At 60.2% G+C, this 22,356-nt stretch overlaps 1 protein-coding gene across 1 annotated transcript; it reads left to right on the plus strand.

Annotated features, from left to right (window-relative positions):
* Positions 1 to 2,786: 2,786 nt before the first annotated feature.
* On the plus strand, positions 2,787 to 14,852 carry LOC115642398 (intercellular adhesion molecule 5-like). The gene is made up of 8 exons (XM_030545833.1): positions 2,787 to 2,860; positions 4,919 to 5,073; positions 7,291 to 7,563; positions 8,098 to 8,415; positions 9,868 to 10,149; positions 11,101 to 11,379; positions 12,044 to 12,286; positions 12,969 to 14,852. The coding sequence occupies exons 1-8, from the start codon at positions 2,787 to 2,789 to the stop codon at positions 13,184 to 13,186; spliced, it is 1,842 nt and encodes a 613-aa protein (XP_030401693.1). The 3' UTR covers positions 13,187 to 14,852.
* Positions 14,853 to 22,356: the final 7,504 nt, after the last annotated feature.

Below are 22,356 nucleotides of genomic sequence, written 5' to 3' on the forward strand. Positions count from 1 at the left end.
TCTCTGGTTTCTCTCTGGAAGTCGGGGAAGGGACGAGTCCCCCCTGGGACCGTGCAGCAAAGCCGAAGAGGAAGTGTCATTTCCCAGGCTCGCGTCTGTTTCTCGGTGTTGGCCAAAGCAGAAGCCCCGGACTTTCCTGCCTCCCCGTTCACACAGCTCCCCACCTCGCCTTGGCCATTGACAAAACCTCACACAACTCTCTGCTCTGCCAGGGCGGGGTGGGGGAGCCGAGCGCAGCCTCCCATGTGATGCTGACATCAGAGACAGTTAAACCACAAACCAGCCCCAAAATAACCCTGAGCACATGAGAATTTCCCACAACACCAGGCCTCCCTCTCGCCCTGACGCTGCAGCGGAGGCAGGGCCGACGTGCTCCGGAAGGGCACGGGGTGCTGCGACGTCACCCAAGGTGCAGCTTGGCCTCTGTGCAAAGGGAGCAGCAGGAAGCTGCAGGCTCCAGCGGGACTGCAGCTGGCACAGGGGGAGGGTGCGGGAGTGAGACTCTGGGGAGCTGGGTGCTTGTCCCAGCTCTGTCACTGGCCTGGGGCAGGTTCTGTCCCCTCGCTGTGCCTCAGAGCCCTTCAGCACAGGGCCCCCTGAGGGGAGGGATAGCTCCGTGGTTTGAGCATTGGCCTGCTAAACCCAGGGTGGGGAGTTCAATCCTTGAGGGGGCCATTTAGGGGTTTGGGGCTTGGTCCTGCTTTGAGCAGAGGTTGGACTAGATACCTCCTGAGGTCCCTTCCAACCCTACTATGCTATGACTGTCTCTCGCTCTGTGTCAGGGCAGCACCTGGCACAATGGGGCCCTGGTCTCAGTTGTGGCACTACTATAGCACAAATCATAATGAACCTAACGACTTGCATTGACATTAACTGTAACCACTGTTCTGTATTTGCAGCAAGTATCATACAACAGTTGTTGTGTGAGGTGTCTATGGAAAGGTTACGATGATGGGGTGTGTGTGTGTGTCATTTGTGTAGTTGAAGTTAGGAATATTGGCTCTGTACTTGGATCTCAATGTGCTTTGATTCTAAGTGGCCCCAGTGGAGCATTTGGTTGGCGTCTCGAGAAAAGGCTGTTCTCAGGAAGTGCCTGGTCAAGAAACACTTAACGGACAATGGACCTTGCGAGACGCCAACCCACCTCTGAGCTTTCCTGGGAACGTTCAAACTAACATGGAAACAGTGGCATTGGGCAATCTGAGCTTTCCTGGGAATGTTCAAACTAACATGGAAGCAATGGCATCGGGCTGTAAACTGAGTCATGCAGGGACATGAGACCTGCCCATGTGACTCCAGACACCATCTTGCTGCTGTGATTTTCCACAGGAGAACCAAGGGGTTTCCACTCACAAGCGAAAGACTATCAAATGGCCTGGAAACTCCTCCATTTTCTCTTCAGTCCTGCTTCTGACCTCTGGAGGGACCTTGCTACAAGCTGAAGCTCTGAACAAAGGACTGAATGACCCATCCCAGCGGGGGATGTTCCAGAGACGTGATTTAAACCTGCAGTTTACTCCATCACTGCTACAAGCCTGAACCAAGAACTTTGCCATTACGGGATGTAACTGATTCCATTTAACCAATTCTAGCTGTCAGCTAGATCTTTTCCCTTTTATGAATAAACTGTAGATTATAGATTCTAAGGGATTGGCACCAGCGTGATTTGTGGGTAAGATCTGACTTGTATGTTGACCTGGGTCTGGGGGTTGGCCTTTTGGGGTCGGGAGAGCCTTTTTCCTTTTAATGGGGTGTTGGTTTTCATAACCATTCGTCCCCATAACGAGTGGCACTGGTGGTGATACTGGGAGACTGGAGTGTCTGAGGGAATTACTTGTGTGACTTGTGGTTAGCCAGTTGGGTGAGACCCAAGGCCCCTCTGTCTGGCTGGTTTGGTGCCTTAGAAGTGGAGAACCCCCAGCCTGGGGCTGTGACTGCCCGGCTCTCAGGAATTCATCCTGAGTTGACACTCTCAGAGGTGTCCCGCCAAAGGCAGCATCGTTACACTTGCTTTGCCTAGTTAGTGGTAATCTTCATGCCAAGCTGGTGTCAGTTCGGAACCATTGGGCAGCCCTCACCCTAGGCAGCCAGCGCAAACTTCTGTAGGGTCTGAGCAGCCCAGGATATAGAATAGCAACAACCCCTCGAGTCCACCTGCAGCTTTCAACCTGGAGGATCCCAAAGTACCGGGCAGACCGAGTCCTGCCTTGGCTCCACCGCTGCAAACCCAGGGTAACTCACTGTCACCCGCGGAGTCACTGCGGATTTGGATTGATGGAGCAGAGGCAAATTTGGTGCATGAATGGCAGGATTTCAAAGCAGGTTCCCAAAGGCTCAGCAGCACCCCCAGACTGGGCCAAACTTTCCGAAACTCCATTGCCATTTAGCCACCTAAATGAGCGGCCAGATTTTCAGACCCAGCAGCCTTGGTCAGACCCCAGTGACCAGAGCACCGCAAGACTCCAGCAGTCGGTGCGCGCTCCTGAGCAGATCTTCTAGTTACGTGCCTAACTGGGCACTGCGCAGTCTGGAAAGTCTGCCCCGAACAGGAATGCAGCCACCTCTGGGGTGGAACACAGCAGCTGCTCAGCTCCAGTCCTGCTGCCCAACAGGAAGTGAAAACAAGCCCTGAAATGGCAGGAGGGGAGTTTAGCTATTTACCAGAACCTCGTTGGGGGGGGAGGGGGCTGGGGCTTGGTTTTAAGTGTGATCCTGAGCCCTGGTTTTTAGGTGCAGCATTTTGGAGAACTCCCCAGGGGCCGGGGGCTGGTTCCGTCTGTGTGGGAATGAGGCTGATGAGCATAGCCTGGAACGAGGAAGCGAAACCCCCAGTGCTAACGCCTGGGCTCGGCGTCCCCAGGCAAGGCTCTGACACTTCTCCATAAATGGAAGAAATGCTTGGCAGATACACAGGTCCAAAGATCTGCAGAGTGTCCCTGCCCTGCACTCCTGTGCCACACAGGTCAGCTCGACTAGGCCCCAGGAATATGATGGGCACTTTGGGGGAGGAGTGGGGCTTTCAAATGAGGGGAAGGGGCCCCTGAGACTGCCCAGGGCTGGGGGGGGGGGGTCCAACACCTGCCTTGCTCCCAGCCCCTGGTGTAGGCAGGTTGTGCTGACGGCACATGGTGCTGGGGAGTGGGGGAGTCAGGCTTTGCGCTGGGACTCTGTACACCTGGGTTTGATTCCCAGCTCTGCCACAGATGCCCTGTGTGACCTTGGGCAAATCCCTGCATTCCTCCAGGCTGAGATCCCCACCTCTGACTGGGGATAATGAACCTTCCCTTGTATCAAAGCGTGAGCTGTTGGGACAGGGGCTGGGCAGCACCGGGGCCCCGATCTGGGTCAGGCTCAGGGCAGGGCCTGGATCTGGTTCGGGTACCTTAACACAAACAATGAGCGAACAAGTCCCGCAATGTTTCCTCTCTTTAAAGGCTCTGCTATCTCCAGCAATGCTTGGTGCCCCAGAGGCCGAACAGGCGGCCTGTGTATGTCACAGCACCACTCTTGCCCTTGGGGTGTCCGGTGGGAGGGTGTTGTGGTGTCGTGTGCACTCAGACAGTCACGCAGCCCGGCCCTTTGGCCTCCCAGCATTGCAAAGGAAAAGAGCACCCGCAGACAGCCCCGTGTCTGCCTGCAGGGCTGTTCTAAGCCAGCGACGGGGCTGTCACACACTTCTGATGGGACAGCAGAACCAGAGCCAGGTGTCCTGGGACCCGACACAGTGCTCTGCCCACTGGGCAGCATGGACGTGTTTGTTTTATTACCCTGCTCTCCAGATGGGGAAACTGAGGCACAGAGTGACTCAGGGATGTGCCCAAGGTCACACGAGGAGTCAGTGGTGGAGCTGCAAATTGACCCCAGCTCTCCCAAGTCCCAGCCCAGCACCCTGACCATAAGGCCAATGCCCTCCCCCCCCTTTGGCAGCAGAGAGTTTTGACAAGAGTGGTTATTTATGCTGCACGCTCACCCCGGGATGTAGCAGCCTGGGAATGCAAAGGGGCTGCAAAGGGGGGTGGGTTAAAGGTGACCCCTGCGTGGGGGGGGTTAGATGCGTGCATGTGCAGCAGGATTTATTTTATTTTTGTTCATGCAGCATCCGGAATGGGCCCTAGTTCTGACGGGGCCTCTGGCTGCTGTTCTAAGAAATAAACAACAGCGACCACAGTGTCTTGCCCTCTGTACCATCTGTCCCCCGCCTGTCCACCCATCTGTCCGCCTGTCTGTCTGCCTGTCCCCCCGCCAGTCTGTCTGTTCCCTCGTCTGTCTGTCCGCCCATACACCTCCCCTCTATCTATCTATCTACACCCCCCCCCAGCCCTGATCACCCCAGCTGTGCGGGCAGACACTTTGGAAAAGCAGCTGTTGATTGTGGGTGCAGCCAGACACTTTGAAGGGTTCTCAGCCAGCGCCGAGCACTGGGCCTCTGGCAGTCAGAGCCCTTTACTCTGTCTCAAGCTGCGCTCCCTAGATCGTAAGGAGGCTCCGGCCCCCTGCTGCGGGGTGTGACCCCCCCGGAGCGAGAGCAGGGGTCGTTTCAGAGCCTGCGGGGCTGAGGAGCGTTGTGTCAGCGATGGGGGGAGGCGGAGAGACCCAAGGGCGGGCGGGGCGGTCCCCCCCGGTCCCATAGCCAAGGAGGCCCCTGGTGCGGGGGGGCGGGGATGACCCCGGCAGTGCGGGACGGGAAAGTCCCTGTGCTGTCCCTTTGCCACATAACCAAGTGCCAGGGCTCGTTCCAAGCCCCCCGCAGGCACCGGGCGGGGGGCGGGGGCCTTTCCCCGGGGAACCCCGCCTTGGAAAGCCTGAGAAAATCAAAAGTCCCTCTGGCAAAGCCGGGCTGGAAATCCCCCGCTCCGGCACAGCCCGGGGGGGCCGCGGCTTCCGGGAACGCGCTGGGAGGCCTCCCTCGAACTTAAAGCAGCGCCCGGCGGCTCATTCAGCGCCTGCCTCCCACACGGACGCTGCTGCCCAGGGAGCGGTCCGGCCCCGGAGGGGTCCCAGCAGCGCCATGGCGCAGCCTGTCCGGCTCCCGCTGCCGATCCTGGCCTGGTGCGCGCCTTGCAGCTCTGGCAGGTAGCCGGCGACCGAGCCCCGAGCCCGCAGCCCCCGGGGCCTGAGCGGCCCTGTCCCGCAGCCCCCGGCCTGAGCGCCCCTGTCCTCCCGCAGCCCCCCGGCCCCTGTCCCGGCAGCCCCCGGACTGAGCGGCCCCTGTCCCGCAGCCCCCGGCCTGAAGCGGCCCCTGTCCCCGCAGCCCCCCGGCCCTCTGTCCCGGCAGCCCCCGGCCTGAGCCCGGCCCCTGTCCCGCAGGCCCCCCGGCCCCTGTCCCGCAGTCCCCGGCCTGAGCGGCCCCTGTCCCGCAGCCCCCCGGCCCCTGTCCCGCAGCCCCCGGCCTGAGCGGCCCCTGTCCCGCAGCCCCCGGCCTGAGCGGCCCCTGTCCCGCAGCCCTGACCGGCGCTACCCGCCGCACCCTGGCACCACGGGTTTGGCTGAGTGGATCGTGGAGCAGAAGTGTGTGTGTGTGTGTGTGTGAGACACTCCCCAAGTTATACACTGTGTGTGCGCGTCTCCCAAAGTGATTCTCGTGCCGAGAAACAAAGTGTCCCTAGTGATCTACCCGCACTGTGTGTGAGTCCCCAGTGCGTATACAGTGTGTGTGTGTGTGTGGGGAGGGTGTCTCTGTGTCCCTAGTGCATACAGAGTGTGTGTGTGTGTGTGTGTGTGTGTGTGTGTGTGTGTGTGTGTGTGTGTGTGTGTGTGTGTGTGTGTGTGTGTGTAAAAGTCTCTAGACCCACAAGTCAGTTTCCACCCTCATGCACCCTGCTGTGACTATTCCCCCTCCCCTCCTCCGGAGTGACTCCGGATCGACGCTGGGGAGCTGAGATTGGGATCTGCCCCATGCCTGAGGCTGATGAAGGGGGCCTGCCTCCCAAGTGCGAGGGAAGCGCTGCCCCCATTGGCTCTAGGAGTGTTTCATGCTAACTTTGCATGGCGAGCCAGGGGTGGGGGGGCCGGGGGAAGGGATCAGCCCCTAAATGTCTGGGGGGAAGCTGGGGCCGGATTCTGCGGGGATCTCGCAGACTGGAGTGACCGCGCACTGCAGAGAGAGAACCTGCTTTTCCTTCTCCTGGCCCACACTGCACCCATTGCCCGGCTGCCCGGGGGCAGGGACCAGAGCAGGTCTCCCAGGGCTGGGACGCGACATGAATAATTTAGGATTGTTAATTCTGCTGCCAAACTCCGGTCCCTACTGGAGCAAAACTCCCCCTGGAATCAAGAGCCTTTTCGCTAGCGTGAGCCCCCGAGTTCGACCTGTGGAGTATTAAACCCAGCCCTGGGCCGGGCCAAGTTCTGCAGGGGGTTAGAACAGGGAGACGCTTGGCCCATGTTTATCTGTGTCATTGCCAAGTTCCTATTATGGGCTTGGTGCCCGGCTGGTGTTAATCAGCCTCACTCCACTGAGCCGAGGGAGCTGGGTTGGTTCCCGCTAGCTGAGGATCCGACCCTGCATTCTTTGCGGCAGGGGCTGGGGCTGGGGGAGCCCGTGAAAGGGGAGACCGGGCTCCTGCCCGGGGCTAAGTGTTTGGCTGGGGCAAGCGAGGGCAGAGTCCTCTGCGGACGCACTTTGGAATTCTTGTACCCAGCGGGCATGGCTGGCTGGGGACGAGGCCAGGAATCCCCCACCCCAATGACCTGGGAAAGCAAACGACTCAGTCCCAGGACTCGGCAGACTGGTGCAAAGCTGTGGGCCTCGCTCGGACCCCAGTGCAGCCGAGGGCAGAGTGCAGAGATGAGGGGGCACCTGGAAGGGTGCAGTATTCAGCCAGCTTCGCGGTAACCGAGAGAGAGAGAGGGCGCGTTGGGCGCCGGCGGCAAAGGGCTGCTGGGAGCAATGGGCTGGGTGGGGATATTCTCCTGGATCCCTGCAGAACCAGCCCCGGCCAAGCTCCTCCGGCCCTGGGAAAGGCACCTCCTTAGCACCACCTGGTTCTCTGGAGGGCCGGAGCCCCTTTCCACTGCGCCTGGGGCCAGGAGCAAACTGAACCCCGGACTTTCCAGAGCCAAGGTGACGCTGTGGCTGTCGCTTGCCCGGCGCCTGGCAAAGAGCAGCAGCAAGGTCCAGCCCCCCTCGGGCCGCAGTGCAGACCTCCCAGCCCCATCCAGCCAAAACACCCTGCGCCTCGGCAAGGGGTTTCCAGGGGCTGCGCTCACCCATGTGGGCTGTGTGTCTCGCACCCTGCTTTGCCGTGAGCATGTCTCGGGCCAGCGTGACAGGGGTGTTTGCTGTTTCAGGGGCTGCGCAGGGCTCGTTTGAGGTGACCGTTTCGCCGGAAGCTGCCATGGTGGAGCACGGAGGGTCCGTCTGGATAAACTGCAGCACCACGTGCCAGGATCCTGGAGCCAGGGGTGGCCTGGAGACCTCGCTCACCAAAGCCAATAGTAAAAGTGGACCCAGGTGGGCAGCCTTTCACCTCGTCGCTATCACGGAGTGGGTGTCGGCCCCTCAGTGCTACTTCATCTGCAGTAATGATACGAAGGTGGCGGCTGCAAACATCTCCTCTTACCGTAAGTGCCGCTGGCTCCCAGCTGCAGTGGGTCTGGGGCGGCTTTTGTGCCACTGACACTTTCTGGTGCAGTGTAGCGCTAGAGAAAGGGAAAAGTTGCTGACGGACAGCAGGGTACAAAGCTGGGCTCTGGCCCCAGGGCAGGGGACTGGCTGGCTCGGGAGGGGGGGCAGGGAACGGGACAGGGGCCTTTCCCCTCTGGGGACACTGACTCTGGTCCATTAAGCCAGGCAGCACCCGCGGGTAGTTATCCTCGGCAGCCGTTGGGTGGGAGGAGTTGCGGGGGCTCAGTCTGGCTCCTGGCAGGGCAGGAATTCACATCAACCCCCTGCCCCACATAGAGCCCTGGCTGGCCGGTCAGCGAGTCTGAGCCTGGCTCCTGCCGCCAGCAGGGTCCCCTCCGGGGCAGGGCTCAGCCAGCCTTGGGTGCAGGGATACAGCTTCCAGGCTCTTCCCCCAGCAGAGCCTTTCAGCAGCACCCGGGTCAATGGGATCTGATTAACTGACCTTCGGGTGCTTCCCCCTCTGGCTCCAGGGGTGCCGGAGCGAGTGGTGCTGGAGCCACTCCCCAAGATGGAGCTGGGACGGGCCTATAACCTGACGTGCTGGGTTCTGAACGTGGCTCCCGTCACGCACCTCACCGTGACTCTCCGCCAGGGGGCACGGACCCTGCACACGGAGACCTTCCAGAACCATACTGGGACTGGACCCAACGACATCCCAGTGACCCATGAGATCACCCCTCGGCGCTGGGACCACGGGCAGGAGATCACCTGCCACACAGCCCTGGACCTGACGCCACACGGGCCCCACTTCGAAAACAGCTCCTCTGCGGTGGAACTCAAGGTTTATGGTGAGTTTCCACACGCTCCATGTGCCAGACACACCATGCTGTGCACCAGAGACATCGTTCCTCTGTGCACCAGAGACACACTCCATGTGCTATGCCCACTGCTCCTCTGTGCACCAGAGACACGGTGCCATGCACCAGAGACACGGTGCCATGTGCTATGCCCACTGCTCCTCCATGCGCCAGAGACACGGTTCCATGTGCCATACACACTGAGCCATGCACCAGAGACACTACACTGTGCACCGGAGACACTGTGCACTAGAGACACCATTTCATGCACCATAGACACTACACTGTGCACCAGAGACACACTCCATGTGCCATGCCCACTGCTCCTCCATGCACTGCAGACTCGCTTTGGGTGCCAGACACACCGCTCTGGGTGCTGGCAGTTCAGGGGACACAGGGGCTTTGCCTGACTGCCCAGCTCCCTGCAGTCCCCACTGACTGGGCCTGTCGATGGTTGGGGGCTGAGATCTGTTCTCCGAGGTGGCCAAGATTCCAGAGCTACCCCTTTGGAGGCTCCCCTAACGCAGACCGATGTGTCTCCTGCCCTTTACACAATTGCGGCGTGAGTCCCACGCACCCTGTTTGCAAGTTCCCCCCAGCCCCACCAGGCCCAGCTCAGGCTGGCTTCTGACCCGCAGAACAGAGTGAGCACCCGCGGAGGGGTCACAGCTATTTAAAGCAGCAAAGAATCCTGTGGCACCTTATAGACTAACAGACGTTTTGGAGCATGAGCTTTCGTGGGTTTCGTGGAGCATGAGCTGTTTAAAGGGATGCCCTCCATCTCCCATGCCCTACGTAGAGGGGGGACGTGTAGTCACATTGCCCAAGTGCTGGGGTGGGAGCCAAGGGCCGAGGGTACTGTCTGAGCCCAGGGGGGCCTCCGCCCAGCCGTGAGAGGGGGGGTCCCTAGGGGGTGGGCTGTCTCACTCCTGCAACATGCAGTCGCTGTGGGGTTGTGCCTCGTGCGGCGTGAGGCTCCTGCTTCCCCTTTGGGGTGATGGTTCCTTCCCCTTTTTCAGCCTTCGGGGCCTGGCCTGGCCAGAGCAGAGGAGGGCAGAGCGCTCTCGGGGCTGCTACGGGGGAGTGGTGGAATGGGGCCAGGAACAGCAGCAATGGGTCCATCAGCTGGGGGCTGGGGGGTGGGGATGGAGGGAGAAGTGTGTGGGGGCAGTCTGGGGCTGGACAGGAAGATAGAGGGGTGAGTCTGGGCAGGGGATGGACAGACAGCTGGAGGGGACAGTGGGGGGATAGAGACACAAGATGGGGAGAAGACTGGGGGGGGGAGCACGGGGCTGGATAAACAGGTTGGTAGTTCGATCGGGAGCAAACTGCCTCTCAGCCCCCGTTGTCGCCGCCTCTCTGGATTTCCTCACTGGGTCCCAAGTGGTTCCCTTTGCTGATGTTGCCCTCATGCCCCGCGATGGTTTTTCTCGCCCGCTGCAGATCTCCCAGAGGAGCCCCAGCTCCTAACCTCCCTCTATATCGAGGTGGGCACCAGGGCACCCGCCCGCTGTGGGGTAGCCGGGGTCTTTCCAGCTGCAGGAGAGGCCCGGTTCACCCTGTCCTTTGGGGGAGAGAGTCTGAACTTCACCGTCACCACGTCGGGCGACACGGCCACCGCCCAGGGCGAGGTTTGGTCCCCGTTCCCGGGACAGCGCGAGCTGAACTGCACCGTGACCATGGGGCCCGTGTCCAGATCCGCAGGGCGGAGCGTTCACATTTACAGTGAGTGTCTGGGGGGCTCCCGGCCGCACCCAGAGCAGGGCCTGCCCAGATTTGAGGGCTCGAGGGGCTTGGCGGGTGACGTCTGCACTGTGGGCCGGGCTGGCACGGAGGCTGGGCAGATCTCTGTGGGTTCAGCTCCCGCGGGGCTGGTTTCAGTTCACATCGGTTCCTCCCCCTGGACTTTCCATTGGCGTTTTCAGGCTGAAACTCGCCCCAAGCCCAGAGCAGAACTCAGCCCCCCCCCCGGGCCCAATTTCCCACGGGTCCCTCGGCACCAGATCCCCTCCCTGCTCCCACGCCCAGTCCTAGCCTGGCCTGCGACTCGTCCCCCAACAGCCCCTCTGTGGGGCTCTGACCTGGCTCCCCTTCCACACAGGCACTCCACTGAGCCGGGGACGCTCCCAACAAACCATGCTGCCATCGCGGCCGAGCAGCTGCGTAGCCCAGGCCAGGGAATTCCTCCCAGCGGCTCCAGAGAGTCAGAGCTGCACTGGGCTGGAAGGGAGAGGGTGAGGCCATTGGGCCCCCCAGCCATGTGGAGACTGGGGTCAGTCTGCCCCTGGCCCGGCCTGCCCCGCTGGGGAGAGGCAGGTTCATACCCTGACGCAGGGCATGAGGAGCGGGCGCTGCCAGAGAAGGGAGCCCTCGCCGGCCGGAGCTGGAGGGGAGAGGTGGGGTAGGGGGGAGCCATGGGGATTTAGGTACCAGTCCATGCGTGGAGCAACCTGCGGGAGGAAGTAGGCGCCTAACTCCCATGGGATCTGGGCCTAACTCCATTCGGGATCTGGGGGTCAACTGGAAGGGGCCAGGTGTGTCCAGCCCCCAGCTGGCTTCGACCATCTCACCCGTCTGGTCTCGAGTGAAGCGTCCTGCCGGGGTGCCAGCATGCGGCCCCTCGGAGGGGGATCAGCAGCCCGGGCCAAGCAGCAGCTCTGTCCTGGTCCCTTGCAGGTCTCCCCAAGCCTGTCCTGGAGGTAACTGAGTCCCGGACCCTCGTTAACAGCAGCGTGACCGTTACGTGCCGTTCTCCTGAGGCCGAGCCCCTGGGCGTCCTGCTCCAGCTCAGAGATGCCAAGGGAGTCCTGGTCCCCAGCGCCCCCGCCCAGCCCCCTGTGCAGTTCCAGCTGACGGCTGGCGAGGAAGACGACGGGAGGGAGTTCACGTGTGAAGCAAGGCTTCACTCAGGCATCCCGGCTGTGAAACACACGTCCGCCAGGCTCACTGTCCTCTGTGAGTAGAGGGGCCGCGGCTCAGTCTGAGGTGCTGCTCCGGCCTGTCACCACCGGCTGCGCTCGAAGCAATTCCCCCTTTTCACATGTCCACTGAGCCCCCCAGAGCCTCGGCCAAGGACTCGAACCCAGGGCTCCCGGCCCATCCTCCCGCTCCACTCCCACAAGCTTTTCTTCAGACCCACTCGGCTGGGACAGTAACTTTCCTTGTGCCTGCAACCTGGGGCAGCCATTCCTGTGCAGCAGCAGTCAGAGAAATCCACTGGGTCCAATCGGTTCTTAGCATTAGGGTGTTAGGCCCCCATCGCACTGGGCACTGCCCAGACCCCGACCAAGATCAGGGCCCATTCGCACCCGGCGCTGCCCAGACCCCGACCCAGATCAGGGCCACATTGGCTCAGACCCAGGGTCACACCGGGCGGCCACAGCAGAGGCAGGGCTTGACCCCAGAGCTCCCAAGTCCAGGCTGTTGCCTTGCCCGCAGGGCCCCCTGTGCTGCCCCAGAGCAGGGCTGCTGGTGCCAGGCAGGGCAGTGGGGAGAGCCCAGCGAGGAGGCTCCTGTGGCAGGGAAGAGCCGCCGTCCTTGGCAGCAGCCCCAGGGGACGGCAGGAGATGTGGCTACACAGCACTGGGCAGCGTAACCGACCGCCCCTTCTCGCTTCCAGACGGGCCCAGGATGGACGACTCCGGCTGCCCCAGGGAGTGGATCTGGAAGGAGGGGACGGAGCAAAACTTCTCCTGCCTGGCCCGGGGGAACCCAGCGCCAGCCGTGGAGTGCACGAAGGACGGGGTGTCCATCAGCATCGGGGTGCAGCGGCAGGTCAGGAGAGAGGATGCTGGGACCTACCACTGCAAAGCATCCAATGCGCATGGCTCAGCCAGCCGGGATGTGACCGTCCAGGTGGAGTGTAAGTGGCCTTTGGTGGAGCCTCCAGCAGGCGACCCAGGGGGGGGGATTCCAGAGCACCAAGGGGATTTAGGAGCACAAGTGAATGGGTCTCAGGTAAAACCCCATTAACTTTCCATGGGATTTAGGATCCCAAGTGCCCCCCAAAGCTGTGGGGCTCAGTACGGGGATCCGGGCTGCCATTCTCTGGCCTGGTGTCCTGCTGGAGGTCAGACTGGCAGAGTCCTGCAGCCTGTCGATTTTCAGGTGCATCTCTGTCCTAACTCCTACTGCTACTAATTATGTGTAATATGACAGAACAGCAACTGAGACTAGGGCCCCTTCGCGCCAGGCGCTGCCCTGGCCCCAGCCGAGATCAGGGCCCCATAGGGCCGGGCGCTGCCCAAACCCCGGCCCAGATCGGGGCCCCGTCGGGCCGGGCGCTCTCCAGACCCTGGCCGAGATCGGAGCCCCATTGGGCTGGGTGCTGCACAGACACAGTGTGAGGGACAGTCCCTGCCCAGAGAGCTCACCATCTAAAAGGCAAAGAGTTGCAGGGGAAACTGAGGCACTTGCCCAAAGCCAGTGGCTGGGGGGGGGGGGGGAGAGAGTAGAACCCGGGTGTCCTGAGTCCCAGCCCACTGCCCACCCCACGAGGCTGAACCAGCTCTTTGTCCTTCTCAACCTCGCTCCTTCTTTAACAGACTTCCACATCCTGCCGTTGGTCCTGGGGCTGGTAGGTGCGGCTGCTGCTGGGGCCGGACTAGCCGTGTGGGGCTACATGTACTATCGCTCCAAGAGAATCCGCAAGTACCGCCTGAGACAGCAGCAGGCCAAGCTTGTCGAGCAGGGCAAGCCGGCCGAGCAGAGGAGCCTGAACGGGGCCGCCCAGAGCCCACCGGATGTGGAGCACAGTGTCTAGCCTGGAGTGCAGGACCCAGAGCCCTGGGGCTCCTGGCTGCTGCTTTACCCCTTCGCCCGAGGGGTGGCCCCGTTAACCCTTGGGATGCTGGGCAGTGCCAAGAGCCTGGCGGTTCATGGCCTCTGCGCTGGCAGCCCGGGGCCCTCCCTTGCACACACCAGCTGCTCTCTGGAGAGGGAGGGAGGTGCCCGGCGCTGGGAAGACACCCCAGGACGTCCAGGGCTGGAATCTCCCATGTCCTTGGCCAGAGGGACGTCTGGCTGCAGCTGAGCTCTGCCCCACTGGAGAAGCAGGTGGCTGGGAGACCCCAGGCCCAGCAGGAAACACTAAGTCGGAACAGTTGTGTCGGGAGAGGAACGGCGTTAACGGCCACCTCTAACCACTTCTCCTAGCAATGGGGAAGGTGCCTTCGAGCCGCACACGAGCTCTGCCCCAGCTGGGGAGGCGGCCGCCCGGGGCACGTGCGAATGGATCCACGGGACCACTGTGAAAACTGTTCAACACTAACCAGACGGGCTTTGGGATTGCCGGATCTGTGCAACTGAGACGGGCCGGGGGGTCCGTTCTCGGATCAGCTGAATTGCAAGACCCTACGTCCTCCCTCACCCCCCTGTATCCCCAGCCACGGAGCAGACTCAGAGATACCAGGTCTCCCTCTCCTGTGGGGATGAGCTGGGCACGGTGTGGCAGGGACCAGGATCTGTGCTCCTCAGGCTGGGATGGGAGGGGGCAGGGGGTCAATGATGTTAATAACTGGAAGCGAACCCCCCCGTCAGTGTGAAGAGAGTGTAAGGGAGAGACTCTGGCAGGGGGCGAAGGGAACTGTTTCTATGTTACAGGCAAACGGTGGTAAATTCCCCTGCGGGACTTTTCCGACCCTGCGGCTCGTTTGTTGTTGTCAGGGGGCTGGAGAGCAGCTGGCCCCGGAGCCATCAGAGTTAAAGGGCCGGTGGCGTTTGCAGAGCGTCTCGGGGCCGGGATTGCCAGCAGAGCCCCGGCGCGTTGTGGGGCATGAAGAAGCTGTCTGGCCAAACTGGCTGTTCTCGGGGTGCCTCGCTGGGGACTGGCTCTGGGGAACCCTCCTCCCCTGCGGGTGGGGGCTGAGCCCCTGGGACGGTCCAGCCTTTCAGCACATCACCCCTCTGCTGATCCCAGCAGGTCAGGCCCGGGGCAGAGAACAGGAACGACCAGCCCTGGAGACTCTGCCATGCAGGGAACTGATCAGGGGCCCTGTGCTGGGGTGATCCAGGCCCCACGCTGCAGAGGAGGGTGGAAAAGCCCCCAGGGCTCCAGCCACACTGAGCTGGGGGAAATTCCCTCCCTAGCCCCACTCTGACAGCCCTGAGCGTGAGTCAGCCTCGCCCATCGGCAGCTGGAGGAAGGAGCAGCTCAGAGCCTGGCCCAGCCCCGCCCCGCCTGCGTCCTGCCAGGTAATGCCCATTTTGCACGGCACACGCTGCAGGGCAGAGACCTGGCCCTGCAACGTCCTGGAGACCCGGGCGCCTGGCAGCTACCGCATGATGGATCACAGGCCACACAGAGGCTGGGGCGACAGGAGCATTGCCGACTGGGGAGATTGTCCACCCGGGTCGAGCCAGGAGCTAGAATCACGGAGAACCGAGTGCAGGCCGGCTAACGAGAAGGAGGCTGTGCAAATAAAGGATGAAAATCTTGTCAGTCTGACCCACCAGCTCCTGTGCGGTTACTGGGGCGTGTGGCTGGAGCTGCTCAGAACAATGCTCCTGGCACCCGCGCAAGAGTGACCCGTAGCAGGTCGCATTACACAGGGCCCACAGCCGAGAGCGGGGCCCCATCGGGCCGGGCGCTGCCCCAAACCCCAGCCGAGATCGGGGCCCCGTCACGCCGGGCGCTGCCCCAACCCCGGCCGAGATCGGGGCCCCGTCACGCCGGGCGCTGCCCCGACCCCGGCCGAGATCGGGGCCCCGTCACGCCGGGCGCTGCCCCGACCCCGGCCGAGATCGGGGCCCTGTCACGCCGGGGGCTGCCCCAACCCCGGCCGAGATCGGGGCCCTGTCACGCCGGGGGCTGCCCCAACCCCGGCCGAGATCGGGGCCCTGTCACGCCGGGCGCTGCCCCAACCCCGGCCGAGATCGGGGCCCCGTCACGCCGGGCGCTGCCCCAACCCCGGCCGAGATCGGGGCCCTGTCACGCCGGGCGCTGCCCCGACCCGGCCGAGATCAGGTGGCCCCGTCACGCCGGGCGCTGCACCGACCCCGGGCCGAGATCGGGGCCCCGTCACAGCCGGGGTCTGCCCGACCCCGGCCGAGATCGGGGCCCCGTCACGCCGGACGCTGCCCCGACCCAGGCCGAGATCGGGGCCCCGTTCACGCAGGGCGCTGCCCCGACCCCAGGCCAGAGATCGGGGCCCCGTCACGCGGGCCGTGCCCCGACCCCGGCGAGATCGGGGCCCGCGTCCACGCCGGTGCGCTGCCCCGGACCCCGGCCCGAGATCGCGGGGCCCCGTCACGCCGGGCGATGTCCACCGACCCCGCGCTGAGATCGGGGCCCGTCACGCCGGGGGCGCTGCCCGACCCCGGCACGAGATGGGGGCCCCGTCCCGCCGGGCGCTGCCCGACCACGGCCGAGATCGGGGCCCCGTCCGCCGGGCGCTGCCCGACCCCGGCCGAGATCGGGGCCCCGTCACGCCGGGCGCTGCCCCGACCCCGGCCGAGATCGGGGCCCTGTCACGCCGGGCGCTGCCCCGACCCCGGCCGAGATCGGGGCCCTGTCACGCCGGGCGCTGCCCCGACCCCGGCCGAGGTCGGGGCCCTGTCACGCCGGGCGCTGCCCCGACCCCGGCCGAGATCGGGGCCCTGTCACGCCGGGGGCTGCCCCGACCCCGGCCGAGATCGGGGCCCTGTCACGCCGGGGGCTGCCCCGACCCCGGCCGAGATCGGGGCCCTGTCACGCCGGGGGCTGCCCCGACCCCGGCCGAGATCGGGGCCCTGTCACGCCGGGGGCTGCCCCGACCCCGGCCGAGATCGGGGCCCTGTCACGCCGGGGGCTGCCCCGACCCCGGCCGAGATCGGGGCCCTGTCACGCCGGGGGCTGCCCCGACCCCGGCCGAGATCGGGGCCCTGTCACGCCGGGCGCTGCCCCGACCCCGGCCGAGATCGGGGCCCTGTCACGCCGGGCGCTGCCCCGACCCCGGCCGAGATCGGGGCCCTGTCACGCCGGGCGCTGCCCCGACCCCGGCCGAGATCGGGGCCCTGTCACGCCGGGGGCTGCCCCGACCCCGGCCGAGATCGGGGCCCTGTCACGCCGGGGGCTGCCCCAACCTCATTGATATTGAGGATCTGTTGTGCCCAGTTCCTCCCTGACCCCAACCAGGACCAGGGTCATGCTGTGCTGGGCGCTGCAGAAACACACCGTGCGGGACAGTCCCTGCTTCACAGGACTCACAATCTAACTAAAGAAGGGGCAGCAGGGGAAACTGAGGCACAGACAGGCACAGGTACTTGTCCAAGGTCTCCGGCAGAGCCGGGAATAGACCCTCCCTCCGCACTCAGTCACTTTTTGCTACCATACCACACTGTACATACCAGCAGCACCCCCTAGTGGTGACACGGGTGGCTGCACCCCATTCCCTCTTGTGTGGGGCCCGTTAGACTGAACACAGGGTGCCCATGGCTCACAGTACAGCTTCACCCAGCCCCATTCCATCCCTCCCCTGCAACCCGCACTGCCCCTTTCTCCTGGAGACCTGGCACCTGTCCTGGGAGTCTGGCAATACTCCAGCGTGACTCGTGTCCAGCGGGGCAGGAGGGCTCACGCCAGGCAGAGGGCTGCATCCATGGAGTCTGGCCACTGTAGCAGGAGCGGATTCACGCCAGTGTGTTTCACTCCCTGCCCTGCACCATTGGGCAGCGTAACTGTGCTGCTTGCAAACAGCTGCCACGTTCCAGCTCAGAGGTGGATGCATCTCAGTGGTGGGTGAAGTCACACCACCCTGGAAGGGTTGTCTAGCAGAACGACCTAGTAGTTAGAGCACTAGCCTGGGCCTCAGGACAGGTTCAGTTCCCGTCTCTGCCAGAGCTTCCTGGGTGGCCTGGGCCAAGTCTCTATGCCTCAGTCTCTGCATGGGCAGTAGTGGGATAACAGCTCTGCCCTGGCTCCCTGGGTCACTATGGGGAGAGTGGGGAGCTGCCAGACTCCCTGGGCAACAGGGGCTAGAGCAGGGCAGTAGCTCCGAGCCCAAATGGCATTGCCATAAAGGCGCTAAAAATGAAGGAATCCAGCAGCTTGGGTGAGATCCCGACCCACACAGAGCATTTGCTGGCACTCTCCCTCCCAGGCTAGCGGGGAGCTGGCCCCAGCACACACAGAGGTGCACACACACGTACGTACGCACAAACACATGTGCACACACGTGCAGCCGTTGCGGGGAGGAAGCAGCAGCTGGGGAGGAAATTAAAGTGAAAGGCGCATTGCCTGCCTGCTGGAGCCCTGGTGGAGCCAAGCTGGACAAAGTGTGTGTGGCGGGGGGTGTCTGGGCCATGAGACACACACTAGCCAGCACACCCAGCCCTGAGCCTCTCAGAGCCAGGACATGCCTGGCACATCCAAGCACTGGTGGGGAGGGCCAAGGCAGGGGAGTGACAACGGAGAGTGAAATGGGCTCTGGGCAGGGCCAGTTAGGAAACAGGCCCCCCCCCTGGTGGGAGCAGGTTTAAACCCCGCAGCTGAGCAGTTAAACCAGCCCTCGTGGTGCCAGTCTGTTTCAATAGAAGATAATAAGGTTCTTGGTCCGAATCAGGCTCCACAGAATTTACAAAGGGCCCTTGGAGGGACGACAGGAAGCTCCCACTGAGACAGAGAGAGCTGTAAAGACTTTTCATTAAGAGAAATGAAGTAGTAATTAAATGGTAAAACAACCAGTTACAAAGTTACGATTGTGTTGCTGCTCTTCAGAAGATACGGATGGTGTTATGGTGTTATATGCTACAAAGCTTTGGGTAACACTCACACCCTTCCTTGATAACCTGGTGGTGATTGACACAGGCCCAGCCTTCCCTCGGGGGTTCTTGAGGGAGGGGGCAGAGCTTAAAAGAAGCTGGAGCCAAGAGCTATTGGAGCGAACTTCAAGTTTACTTAACTAACTTAAACTGGAAATGAAAACCTAACTCACAAAACTCAGAGCAAAGGCTTTGGGAAAGCAGCTTCACCCAGTCCCCTTGGAACTTAGAACGTTCTAGGAAAAACCAGCCCATGCCCCCTCTAGCCAGGCCCTTTTTATAGGGGCCAGGTGCCTGGACCCTCCCCCTGTGCCCAACCTTCAGTTCTCACCCACAAAAATGTTAGGGTCTCGTACGCCATAGGCTGGTCTGTCTGTGCATATTGATGACATGTACAGACATATCAATGACATTAGATCACACACGCACACACACTATTTTTGTTCTCCCAGTTATTTCGGTTCTTTCCTGGTGGTGCACCAGTTAAGTCTGAGGGTACAACTTTGAGAACCCCCCCGTGCCATTCTACCGTTATCTGTCTCTCTGGGTGAAAGGCCCCAGACATAGATGCTAACTTTGCCTGAGCTCAACATACAGGATCTGGCCTGTAGGGCCCTTGTATTACAGCCAAATTCACCTTTATATAAATCTATAAACCTGTTACAATAAACCAAATACTTGAACGCTAAGAAAAGCTAGATCTATGCAAGCCAGCGGGTTAATCCTATAGGCTACATCCCCCCTTTGATGGGGTGGTTTGCAACAATGAACCTTGTCACATAGGTACGGATGCAGGTGGTTATCTGTGGGGACAGTTTTAATGCCAGTTTCCCTTGATCGGGTGGAGGAAGGTGATTATAAAGCTGGTATTCTGGACCCTGGCATGTTTCTGGAGTAGGCACCATGTAACCTATTCATTAGCCTTAACATTTGGTGCCCATGTAGGTCTCTGTTTGGGCTGGTTAGATATCAGGGGTTTGCATATTGACCTGCTAAGTGCAGGGTTGTGAGCTCAATCCTTGAAGGGCCATTTAGGCATCTTGGGCAAAAATCTGTCTGGGGATTGGGCCTGCTTTAAGCAGGGGGTGGGACTGGATGACCTCCTGAGGTCCCTTCCAACCCTGAGATTCTATGCTGCAGGCATCCTAAAACAGAGAAATTAATTGCACTTCCTTGGATAATATCCAGTCCTTTTAATCCAGGAGTCATTGCAGAGTCGTGACCCTCATTCATTAACTGGGTAAGAGCGTGTTTGGCTCTGTCCATATCGTTAGTAGTTTGTATGAGGTGGTTCTTCTTACGAGCCAGTAATGACTTTAACTGTAACCTAGTGGGGGAGTGTGGACAAGAAAGCTGGGTGTACGTTGGCTAGTTAAATTCTGATAGGCTGGGTTGGACTGGATAATGGTGAGGTTTTCAAAAGTGGGAATCGGGGGAATAGCTTGGTTGACTGGTGTCTTCAGTGCGTGCAAAGGCTCGGCTCAGTCCAGTAGAATGCGATTGTTAAGCTTTGTAACTTTTCAGTCCTCGCTAGTGTGATCATTAAGTTCTGTAACCTTTTGAAAACTTTGTAACATTTAGTCATTTTTAGCAGAGCCTTTTACATCTTGTAACTTTTGCAAGTTTTGTAACCTTTTCAGCTATCACTTGTATAACCTTCAAGCTTTGCAATATTCCACCAGGCGATCAGGGAGAGTGTGAACAAGGGAGTGGGACTGGGTGCAGAGGAACTGCAAGGAGAAAAGAGCCTGGAGCCAGGTGGGGCTGATGTAATCCACCCTGAGAAGGCAATCACAGGGCGCTGTGAAGAAAAGAAGAACCTCCTAGGGTGACCAGTTGTCATGATTTTATAGGGACGGTCCCAATTTTTGGGTCTTTTTCTTATATAGGCTCCTATTACCCTCCCACCTCCCATCCCGATTTTTCACACTTGCTCTCTGGTCACCCTAGAACCTCCCCACCGCGGCCCATGGAAACTTTTTTAAAAGTTCTTTCATCCAGCCCTCATGGCTGCCGGCCAAAGGTGGGGCCAGGAGGGGAGTGGGCAGGAGTGAGTCACATCTCCTCCCCCCAATGTTGCTCCAGCTTGCTGCTCCTGCGACCCTCCCTGGGCTTCACCTTGGGCAGCTTGGCTCCCTGCAAGCGATCCCCTACCCCTGCTGGCGGAGCCGTAGAGGAGAGACCCATGCAGCCACACTGCCGGCTGTCTGCTGCAGGTATCCCCCTCAGCAGCTCCCATTGGCTAGGGGAGAGGGACAGGGATACCATCACTAGTCGCCGGGCAGAGTCAGCCATGGAGGCAGCATCACTAGTCGTCGGCATGAGGCCAAGGGAGCGAGGGAAAAGGGTGATAAATGGGCCACGGGGTGGCGTGAACACCATCTTCAGCGATGTTATTGGCCTGCTGGGAGGATTCGAGGAAAGGCACTGGCCTAAGGTAAATTGAGTTTGAGACCCCTGGGTTAACCAAATCAAGAACATATCCCTGTTTGTACAGGAAATCAGTTCCCAATAGGCAATTCCTTGGTTCTGCTAATTTCATCAACACGAAGCTCTGAACCTTTCCTAGGTGACCTCTCTGTACTTCAATGGGTTTAGAAAGTGTGGTAACAACCTGATTGTTTGCAAAAATTGAAAGCGTTTTTGTACAACCTGATGACAGAGAAGAGGATCTAGGATCCTTGACATGGACAATGCTAATTGCTGCCCCAGTATCTATAATAAAATTCCTGGGGCGGCCCCCTACCACTGCAGAGACTGTGGGTCTCCCACTTGCATCCCGGCCTAACAGGGCTATGACTACGCTTGGGGCCAGTTGGCATCATGCCGAATAATCTGTAGCGTATGCAGACAAATAATCTATGGGTTCTCCTTCTATCTCTTCGGATGCAGCCAACTCTGGAGGAGGACAGGCTGTTACTAGAGAGAAGGAAATGGTTCAACAGAGGCCACTGGATGGTTCGAGGATGCTGAGTCTTGGCCTTCCATCATCGGCTCATTCACACATGCTTTGAGTTCCCGGATATCCCATCGCTGAACCTCGAGAGCCTGCTACATCATTACAATGGAGTCCCCATTTCTGTGACAAGGTGGTGACTTGGGTCTCTGCAGGCATGAATTGTTCTGGGCAGAATCTGAAAAGAAAGGAACACGCTCCCGGGCCCCTTCCTGGGGTCCAAACACATAACCCTGTCGTGGGGCACGTCCACTCGAAGGGCCAGGATTATTAAGTGGTTTAGGGTCATTTTGCCAATGGTGGTACCTAGGGAAGGTAGGAACACCTCGGCCTAACCCTGGGGGTCCCTCAAGCCTCACAGTGGGATCAGCTCATGGTTCCTGAAGGATTGCAACAAAGGCTCCTATTTTAGGGCCTCCTTGAGAATATGCCTTGGCCAGTAAGGCTACTGCCTCCTTCAAAGAAGTGCCATCAGTTATATGCATGTTAACCTTTGCCTGCAAATGGGGAAGAGAGTTATTGACCAACAAACTAACGTACAGTGGCTCGTCTGTTTCCTTTTTCATGTGACTGTGCCATGCTGCCCTTAACCACAGGTGAAATTGATGGGGGGACTCATTAGGTCTCTGCTTTAGATTAGACAGGATGGTCACTCCAGCTTGCCCCAGATGCTGATTATGTTCCAAGAGGGCTACTGTGTCTTTAAAAGATCTTTCTCCTACCCTAAACTCAGGTGGCAAAAGTACTCCCTAACGCTGGATTCACTGTGAGTTGTAAGATTTTAACCCAATCTTCCTTGGGAAGCCAAACATTTTTGCTGTTTCTTGTACATGTTGTGCATGCATTGCAACTGAAGAATCCTCCATCATCCCTACTTGCTTAGCTACCAGATCTAGGGTCTTAATATCTGTAACAACTGCTACAGGGCAATCAGAATTAGAATCTGAGGATCTTCTCTCCGGATCAGGATCTGGGCTTCTATCTGAGCTGGAATCTATAATTTCTATGTTTTGACTTCTCCTACCCAAATCCACATTTTCCTCATCAGAGTGATTAGAACTTTCCTCTGGAAATAATCCTGGATGAGCAGGGTAACTTTCCATAAAATCTGTAAGTCCTACAATCAAGGCATCTCCACACTGATGCAGGACATCTCTCAGTCCGTTAAGATCTGGTGTAGTAAGGTGTTCTACCGGTACACCAGGAGACCAGCATATACCAAGGAGGTGTAGAGAGTC

The sequence above is a fragment of the Gopherus evgoodei genome, unplaced genomic scaffold (assembly GCF_007399415.2).
Source record: "Gopherus evgoodei ecotype Sinaloan lineage unplaced genomic scaffold, rGopEvg1_v1.p scaffold_40_arrow_ctg1, whole genome shotgun sequence".
Classification (NCBI taxonomy): domain Eukaryota; kingdom Metazoa; phylum Chordata; order Testudines; family Testudinidae; genus Gopherus; species Gopherus evgoodei.

Excerpts from the sequence above, each read along its gene's own strand:
- LOC115642398 (XM_030545833.1), top strand. The coding sequence starts at position 2,787 with ATGAGGCTGATGAGCATAGCCTGGAACGAGGAAGCGAAACCCCCAGTG. Across the intron at positions 2,861-4,918 it reads CCTGGGCTCGGCGTCCCCAG|CAGCGCCCGGCGGCTCATTC; the intron begins GCAAGGCTCTGA and ends TCGAACTTAAAG. Across the intron at positions 10,150-11,100 it reads GCGGAGCGTTCACATTTACA|GTCTCCCCAAGCCTGTCCTG; the intron begins GTGAGTGTCTGG and ends GGTCCCTTGCAG.